Source organism: Myotis lucifugus, unplaced genomic scaffold, assembly GCF_000147115.1.
Source record: "Myotis lucifugus unplaced genomic scaffold, Myoluc2.0 scaffold_196, whole genome shotgun sequence".
NCBI lineage: Eukaryota > Metazoa > Chordata > Mammalia > Chiroptera > Vespertilionidae > Myotis > Myotis lucifugus.
Window position 1 is genome coordinate 1,062,592 of NW_005871244.1, and position 9,275 is coordinate 1,071,866.

Consider the following 9,275-nt stretch of genomic DNA (forward strand, 5'->3'; position numbering starts at 1 on the left):
ATTCAGTTCCCAGGATCCTTGGCCTGACCCCTCCTTGCCTGACCCTATTCTATCTATGAAGCTCATCTTGCCTTGTCTTGATCACCCCAGTTTCTGTCCTGACGCTCGACCTGTCTGTTCCCTAAACTCTTATCCAGTCTCTGAACCCCTTCCAGTCCTATCCTGTCTCTCTAACCCCAATCCGATCCATGTCTGTCCAGATTTCTGACATCTGACTACTGTACTTTCTCCCCACCCTGTACTACCCCCCCTGGTCCCTCTCCTGACTCCTAACCTCCATCCTGGGTAACCACCTTTAGACCATCCCTTTGTCTCCTGCCCTATCCCTGCCCCCAAACCTGTGCTGTTTTCCCCTGTCTTCTCTTGTCCCACTGCTGTCCTCATTCCTCTCCTCATTCCACACCAGTCTTTTCCTGTTTCTTACCTCCATCTTGCACCTGCCCTTTTTCCTATCCCTTCCTTTAATCTGCTTTGGTGTGTCCCCATCATGTCTTCTGATTACTGTTCTCTACTGACCCTGACCCCTGCTCTGCTTTTTTGTCCCCTACTGCCACCGACTTTTTTCCTCTAACCCTTGTCCTGAGCCTCACTCCATCCTATCTCCTGGCCAGTGTCCTGACTCCTTCTGTGCCCAACCTTCTGACCTCCATCCTACAATGACTGATTTTGTTTTGTTCTTTACATTCCTTCCTTTCTTGTCCCTTCATCCTGTCCCAACCCCAGGCCCCTGTTCTACCCCTTTCCGTACTCCCCTACCCTGTTCATCTCCTCCTTCTTAACACCCACTTTCCATCTCCTCTGAGCCAGAAGGAAAGGGGTCTCGTTATACCCTGCCCTGAACCAGGAGGTTCCGCTGATCCCGTTGTCTCTGAAGTTCATCCCAAATGCTTCTCTCAGCATGAACAAGAACACGCAGCCTTTTGGGCCTCGTGTGGCCAAAGTGGTTTTTGCATGTGATTTCCCCCACCCCCACCCAGTGATCTCACACAGAGCTGGCATTTCTCTCCCTGCCCTAGGAGGGCATAGAACTGTTCCTGTGCTCCCCACCCTCCCTACGTGTGGAAGAACACCCTAAATTATTCAGTGACTCTGGGAGTCTGTGAGGTCTGGGTCAGATTTCCAGCCTTGTTAGGTTGGGGACTGCCCCATGGGGCTGAGCAAATATGTGGGGGTGGGAGACTCAAGGGTATGTGTTATTCTTCTAAGTCATGTCACCCCCACCTCCCGATTTTGACCCTGGGTGCATGATCCCTGCTTTCCTGGCCTGAAAAAAATCCATTCCAGACAGAGACTTCAAGGCTTGGTAGGGGTAGGATGGGACAGGGGCTTATCCGCCTTCTCTTAGCAGTAAGTGTATCTTGTGCTAAGTCCATCTAACCTCTGTGGGCAGGTCTGGGTGGGGCGGGGGCGGGGGGGCGGTCACTGGGTGTTAGAATCAGGCCCATCCAGTAGTAACAATAACAACAGCAAGGTTTCCTTGCTGTATGAATCTCCTTGATTCTGAGGACAGTCAGGGAGAATTTGGATAGTGAGGACGTAATGTGTTCTTCATTTATGTTTTGTTTTGCATTTCTCATAGAGAATAGTGAGAGTTTGAGGAACGAGATACCATACCCATCTCACTTACCTAAAACATTTATCCAAACCTATTGATAACAGCACAAGCATCCCTCGCTGTCCCAATCTATTTGGTACCTGAGTTATGAGAGGGAGAGTTTGGATAGTTCAGGCAGTGAAAGACCCCCAAGTTATCTGAAGGTATTTTGGTTTTGCAATATATACTTTTAACCCATTATTAACTCCAATAGTTTAAGTCTGAAAAGAAGGAAACATCAATTGAACTATCAGCTGTTAAAGTGTGTATACATTTTTTGGGACACCTTGTATATACAGTGATTTTCTGCCAGCTCTTTTAAAAAAATATATATATTTTATTGATTTCAGAGAGGAAGGGAGAGGGAGAAAGAGACAGAAACATCTATGATGAGAGAGAACCATTGACTGGCTGCCCCCCACTGGGGATTGAGCCTGCAACCTAGGCATGTGCCCTGACCAGGAATCAAACCATGACCTCCTGGTTCGTAGGTCAACACAACCACTGAGCTACACCAGCCAGGCTCTGCCAGCTCTTTTGCTCTTTCTCTTTGTCACACGGATCTGGTGGTAATGTTGATAAACTGGCTGTTAAAACACAAATGTTTTCATTTTATATAATGAGTAGAAAGAGTTCAGATAATGAGGAATATCAGCTCTAACTCAAAAACTTATTCAAATCTTCTCATTTTCCTGAGCTCCAGTGGCAAGAATTGGGATAGTAAAGGTACTATGTTGTGTAAATATATTTGTTTCCTGCATTTTTTATGATGAGTAGGGAGAGGTTGGACAATGAAGGAAAACAGCTCTGTTTCAAATATGTCTGATTTGGCAAGTAGGGAGGGATCAGATCTGAGTAGCAAGTAGAGAGGGTTTTGATGCTGAGGGATACTAGCTCTATCTCAGAAATTCACCTGATTATATTTGGTTCCTGAGTTCGGACAAGTTATTCGAGGGAAAACAGCTCTGTTTCGCATTTATCAGGTGAGGCTGAGGGATATCAGCCCTGATATATATATATTTTGATTTCTGACTTTGGGTTGGGAGGAATACTTGTAATTGTGACAGCCAGTGCCTATGGAGCACTTAGCTTGGGCCAGGCACTATCCTAAGCAAGCTTTGAATGTATTAATTCAAGTCATGCTCACAACAACCCTCTTCATCATCACTCCCATTTTATTGGTGATAACACTGAGGCCCAGAGAGGTTAAGGGATTTCTCCAAGTAGTCGCATAGCTAGTTAGTGGCAGAGCTGGGTTGAACCCAGACCTACCACTTGTTACCCCTCCATGAGGCCACCTGAGGCTCAAGTTCCAGTTGTGGCGGGCTTAGAGGTTGGCCAGCTTCCAGGCTGTTAAAAGTCGTGTACCAGGGCAATGATGTGTGTGTGTGTGTGTGTGTGTGTGTGTGTGTGTGTGTGTGTGACTCTGTCCTGCCTGTCTGCTTGGCCCAAGAGGCCTGGTTACCTTCTCTCTCCTCATTCCTGCACCTTTGCGTGAGGTTATTGTTGTTATTGTCATTAATGACATAGTGTGAGTGACGTTGCACTGGGAAATGCCTTTTAAAGTGTCTTTGACCTCTCTTGGCTCTGTAAGCGCTAGTTACCCATTTTTCAGATGAAGAAACCTGTCTTGAGACTCAATCTGCATTGTCAGACAGATACCTTTGTCCCTCTCGTGTCTGATTCTATAAACATCCCTCGTCTCAACATCCTTGGTGTCCCACAAGAGGCAGGAGAGGCCATGGCTGAGAGGACACTCCCCACCAACATCCACTACCCACCTTATGGCTGCTGCCTCCACCAGCCCCAGGCGGGTGGAGGGGTAGGAAGGGGAGATGAAATGGGCCTTTGTGTTCTGTGCCAGAAATCTTATACCCAGGAAGAAAGATGGTCAGGGTGGCAGGAGGCATGTATGTGGGGTGTTGCTGAACAGAGGGAATGCCTCTCCAGGCTTGGCCCACCTGCCAAGCAGGCAGAGAACTTGCCTTATGCTGCCCTTTCATCTCACAGCATGGATTGCTGCAGGGGCCTGGGCTGGGCTTGGGCCCCGAGGTCACAGACAGATGGTCTCAGGAGGAATGCAGGAGGTGTGGTGTGTGCTGGTGCAGGTCCAGAGCCCAGGCGGTGGTGTGGGGGAAACAGTACATCTTAGGGACTCAGAGCCCTCAATTTCCTTGACTTGCCCAAGCGGGGAAAACGGAGAGGGCAGCATGGGTGTGAAGCAGCATGAGTCCCCTTTCCCACTCCTCCCTTGCAGGAGTAGCCTCTGTTGGCCTCTGACCCAGGACCCAGCCCCCCAAGATCTGATGCGGCCTGCTCTCATGCCTCTGTGATCAGAATCAGGCCTCATCACCTCTCCAAGCCCCCACTTCCACATCTTCAAGCTGGCTATGAGGAGCTGGGTCTGCGCCATCCACCCAGGTTTGTAGGGACCGGAAGGGGTTAAAGCACATGTTTGCTGGGATGATTTCTCTTGGAGCTGCAGAAGGTGGGAGTGTCTTGAGACCCGTTCTCTCCTTAGATAAGTTGACCTTTCTCGTCAACTGGGCCACTGTTACCTCAGTGAGGGGAGGACTTGCTCTAACGCCTTCCCATACCAATGCCTTGCCCCGGGGGTGGGGTGGGGGAGGGTAGGGTCCTCAGGAATGTGATGAGGACTGCCAAGAGATACACACAGATTTACACTCTGGGCCTCACCAGACCTTCATCCCCCAGCTCCCAGGTCATACCCTGGGCTGAGCAGGGTCTCATCTGGGAAATTGGGCAGCCCCAGAGGCAGCTACCACTGCCATCATCCTTAGCCCTTCTTCCCCAGTTCTCTGCTGGGGGTGTGGGGTGAGGAGGAAGGTCGAGGCTCTCTTCTTGGCTGTGCTGGACACCCTGAGGCTACCTGACCCTGAGACTGCCTCTAAGGATGACCCGAGCCTCGAGCCTCGGTGGCAGGCAAGTAAGGGTTAAAAGGTATGGGCCGGCCCAGTCCCTGGCCAGGTAGGCTGGGCCATTGCCTAGTGGGAGGCGGTCTAGGCAGCTGCCACTGCACTCACTGCTCACCGCCACTACCAGAGGGAGCCGGGCCTGGTGGAGACAACTCTTTTTTCAGGTACCTGAAGCCACCCCACAGTACCTATCTGGTATTGGTGAGCACCTGGGAACATGGGCCCACAGGTTGGGGTGAGGAGGGTATGGAGTGTGTTAATGTTTCTTGCGGGAAAGAGCTAGATCTGCACAAGAGGACAGCAAGGGAGGGCCTGAGTAGATGGGTGAAGCCCAAAATGTCCAATTTCCTTTCTTGGCATGGAGCTGATCCCTTGCCGGAAATGGAGGAAGGGAAGGGAAGGGAAGGGATCAGGGAGAAGAGAAGCCAGAGTCCCCCTTCTCCACTCCCCCGACTTCCTCTTCCCCCTTCCTTCTCTGTGGGAGTAGCCTCTGCCCTCCCTTAACCTGGGGCCCAGCCTCTCAGGAAAGCCCAGAATCCGCCTTCCTGCCCCCCTCACCCCGACCGCATCTGTTCACCTGGGGCAGGGGGCCCTTAGAATAGTGTGAACAGTCTAGACACTGAGAGTTTATTTGCTCCCAGGGTGGCAGGATGTGGAAATGGGGGTCCCACTGAAGGTGTTGGGGTGCCACCCAGGTGAGGTGTCTTGGTTGTAAACAGTCATTATAGCCAGGAATTTCTTGGTTGTGGTGTCAGAAGGGCAGACCTGAAAAACCTGCTGGGCCCGCCTCGGTGTGGGAGTGTTCTCTGCAACTCTCCTGCTGCAGCCCATCCTGGGGCAGCACAGGCCCACCATGGGGAAACCCAGGGTCTGGTATGGGAGGGTGTTGGGAGGGGGCTGCTGGGATCCCCTTCTTATCATCTCTGGGTGGGTACCTGGCAACCCTGGGCCCCGAGGCAAATGTGCCCAGAGCAGACATGCAGAGGCAGAGGTTTGGGAGCCAGGTGTGGGGGTGTGGGGCGTGGACCCTGTGTCTAGCCTGCCCAATGACCTCATGACTCAGGCCCTAGCTATGTCCCCAAGGTCAGGCTGATAGGGTGGAGTCGGGATTCCTTTCTGGACCCTATGTTGACTTCCAAGATGCCGTGAGCTCCAAGGGAAGGACGGCTTAAGGCAGCTTCGTGTGAGATGTCGGACCAGCCCTGGCCAATGGGACCACCGGGGAGGAGTGGAGGTTTCCATGAGGGCGAAGGAAGGTTTAGGGGAGCCTTGGGAGGGTTCCTCAAACCCAAATGGAGGCTGAGTAGAAGGACCCTCAGGAGCCAAGGGGCAGAGAGGCTGGGCTGGGGCCTTCAGGAAACCCCGCTGTGTTGAGCAATGTCAGACCTCAGAGCATGGGCATGTGAGCGCCTCTGCAAAGCACACGCTGCTGCCTGGGTATGCGGAAGGGCTTTAGGTTCTGATCCCTGCCCCTGATGTTGAAGACAGGGAACCACAGGAGGGGACAGATCCTATGGGGCGGGTAGGAGGACTGCCGAGGCTTGGCCACATCTCCCGTTGTACGGATGGGGAGGGGGCTTGAACCCATGCCTGCTCAGTTGCCTGGGTCTTCTCCACACCTAGCCAGCATTTCGTAACAAGCTGGTAGGTTCGAGGTAGATGGGGATGGGACGTCTGTGACCTCCTGAGGCCCTCCCAGCTGCCTGCCACTGAGGTCAGGCCAGATGGTGGCAGGTGATGTCACCTGGCTGCCCAGCTGGGGACTGAGCAGGATGTGGGAGGGAGGGAGCAAACTCCAGAGGAGGGGATGAGGGCAGGGCTGATAGCCTGCCAAAGCAGGCCCCATGGTCAGCTAGGGCAGCTTGGGCCAGAGAGAGAGGCCGGAGGCAGTCGGCTTGTTATCTGTAGTTGTGGACTTCACTGTTCAAAGTCCCAGCAGGGTGACTTCACTCTGCTGGGTGTGGGACAGACTGGGGTGGGCAGAGGGTCTGGAGGGGTCCTGAAGCCAAGTGGACACTCTTCTCCCTGCCACACCAAAGCTGCAGGATAGAGTTGGGATGAGTAGTGACCCACAGATCTAGGCTCATTCCCTGGGCTGGCTGCCACGTCATCCTTTTTAAATTTAATTTACTTTTTTATATTTTTATTGATTCCAGAGAAGAAGGGAGAAGGAGAGTTAGAAACATCAATGATGAGAGAGAATCACTGATCGGCTATCTCCTGCACGCCCCCTACTGGGGATCGAGCCCGCAACCCAGGCATGTGCCCTTGACCAGAATCAAATGCAGGACCCTTCAGTTCACAGGTCGATGCTCTATCCACTGAGCCAAACCAGCTAGAGCTCATCATCCTTTCATTCACCCAGCAGATCCAGATGAGCACTTGATGTGCACACAGAATCTCTCTGAGTGCCAGAGACACTGATGAAAACAGGACAGACACATTCCCTGTCCTCCCGAATGTATGAGGGAGACAGTCTCTTATTGGACAGCAGTTGTGAGGGGACATAATGTGAGGGGACGTAATGTGGGGGCCCAACTCTGGAAGTGACATTTAAGTCCCAGCATGTGAGAATCAGGGTCTGGTGTGGTGATAGGTGAAAAGAGCACTCCAGACAGCAGCCATAGCCTGGGCAAAGGCCCTGAGGTCAGATTGGCTATGACCTTATGAGGAATTGGTGGGGTTGGAGCAGCTCTAGTGATGGAGAATGTTAGACCAAAGGGGTGGCCTGGGCTCTATCCTTAGCCAGAGGCAAGTTTCTTCACCTCTGTGCCTTCTTCTCCTCATCTCTAAACTAGGGTTAGTGGCCCGGCCAGCGTGGCTTAGTGGTTGAGTGTCGATCTATGAACCAGGAGGTCACAGTTTGATTTCCGGTCAGGGCGCATGCCTGGGTTGTGGGCTCAATCCCCAGTGTGGGATGTGCAGGATTCTCTTTCATCATTGATTCTTTCTCATCATTGATGTTTCTATCTCTCTCTCCCTCTCCCTTCCTCTCTGATATCAATAACAATATTTTAATAAATAAATAATAAACTGGGAGTAGTGATAATTACAGAACTGCCATGGTTGTGAAGATTAAAGGTGGCATATAAGGTAGTTCTTCCACGCACTCAGGTGCTTAAGGAAATGCCCACTGTTGTTCTAGTTGGTTGAATCTGTGACATTAATTCTCCCCCTCCAGGTGAGAATCCTGACTGGCCCATGGGCCTCTGAGGAGGCATCATAAGTCTGCCCAGCTCCCCACTTGCTGTGCTCCCACTCAATGGGAAGGGAACCAAGGTATGAGGGCCTGGTGGAGGCCAGATGTTGACACAGATTCTGAGAGGGCAGGTCAAGCAGGCGGGTGGGGTCAGGGTACCCCTTCTTCCCGGGGTGTGGGAAGCTGGGTGAGGGACCACACATGTGCTTCTTTAATGGTTCTCATGCATCACTACCAGGCCTTATCCCACCATAAGCCACGGCCTCGGCCTCTTGACAACACCAGGATGGAAGTCAAAGGTCAGCTGATCACCTCTCCCACTTTCAATGCCTCAGGTCGGTATCTGGTTCTCCTTCCTGCTGCCTCCTCCCCTGCTCTGAGTCACCACCTGCCCGCCCACTTGAGAAGGGCTGGTCTCTGGCCCTACAGGATGCAGGATGCTGTGGCTGCCCCACTGATCTTTGCTCCCTCTGTGTCCAGCTGCCCTGTTTGGGGAGGCCACTCCCCAGGTGAAGTCAGAGCGTCTGAGGGGACTGCTTGACCGGCAGCGGGCTCTACAGGAGGCCCTGAGCCTGAAACTTCAGGAGCTACGCAAAGTGTGCCTCCAAGAGGCGGTGAGAGCCTGGCCCTACGAGTGTCTGGTGTGGGAGGGGGTGGCGAATCCAGGGCCCCTAGGGAGGCAGACCGGGATGGCCATTGCTGAGACATCTACCTGAGGTGCCAATTCCCTGTCACCCTCTAGCTCAGCTTAGATGTCTTAGATTCAATGAAAAAGCCAATGGGGGCCCAACCCCCACCAACCATTTGAAGTCCAAAAAAATGCAAAACAATCGTTATTTCCAAAACTTGGCAGTAAAACCTGACCTGACCTGACACAGGGTGATTTAGAGTGGTTATTCCCTCTTGGTGTGAATGTGCACACAGTCTGCCCGAAATAATAATGCAGGTCAGAGCATACAGCACCAGGCCCTGAAGGAGTGTCCTGTAATGCGCAGGTTATAGACTGAATGTCTTTTTTGTTGTTGTTGCTGTTAATCCTCACCTGAAGATATTTTCTCCATTGATTTTTTGAGAGAGTGAAAGGGAAGGAGGGAGGGGGGCGGGAGAGAAAGAGAGAGGGGGGAAGAGAGAGAGAGATTGGTTACTGGCCAGGGCCCAGGCTGGGGATCGAACCTGCAACCCAGGTACATGCCCTTGACTGGGAATTGAACCCTAGACCCTTCAGTGTGCGGGCTGGCGCTCTAACCCGGCCAGGGCTAGACTGTGTGTCTTCATAAAAACTCAGAAATTCTGGATTTCAAAGCAAGTCTCCCCGCCTCCCATGCCCACTGCCGGGATTTGGGTCAAGGGGTGAGAGTCCAGGCCGTGCACCTGCCTGGTGGAGAATTGGGAGGAGGAAGAGAAATAACAGGCAAGCGATGCCGAGCAGGACTGGGCTCCTAGTAGGACTTCTGTAGCTTCTGGAGTCCTGACTGCTTAGCCCCCTCCCTCCAACTAACCCTTGATAGTCTCTGACTCCTGCTGCCTGCCCCCTCAGGAGCTGACT

At 52.5% G+C, this 9,275-nt stretch overlaps 1 protein-coding gene across 1 annotated transcript in view; it reads left to right on the forward strand.

The window, feature by feature from the left end:
• The first annotated feature begins 4,599 nt into the window (after positions 1–4,599).
• Positions 4,600–9,275, forward strand: part of CCDC120 (coiled-coil domain containing 120) — a 10,645-nt gene continuing 5,969 nt past the window's right edge. The window contains exons 1-3 of the mRNA XM_023760950.1: positions 4,600–4,694; positions 7,968–8,064; positions 8,210–8,343. Coding sequence (XP_023616718.1) covers positions 8,016–8,064; positions 8,210–8,343 — 183 coding nt within the window. The 5' untranslated portion in view covers positions 4,600–4,694; positions 7,968–8,015. The remainder of the gene's footprint in view (positions 4,695–7,967; positions 8,065–8,209; positions 8,344–9,275) is intronic.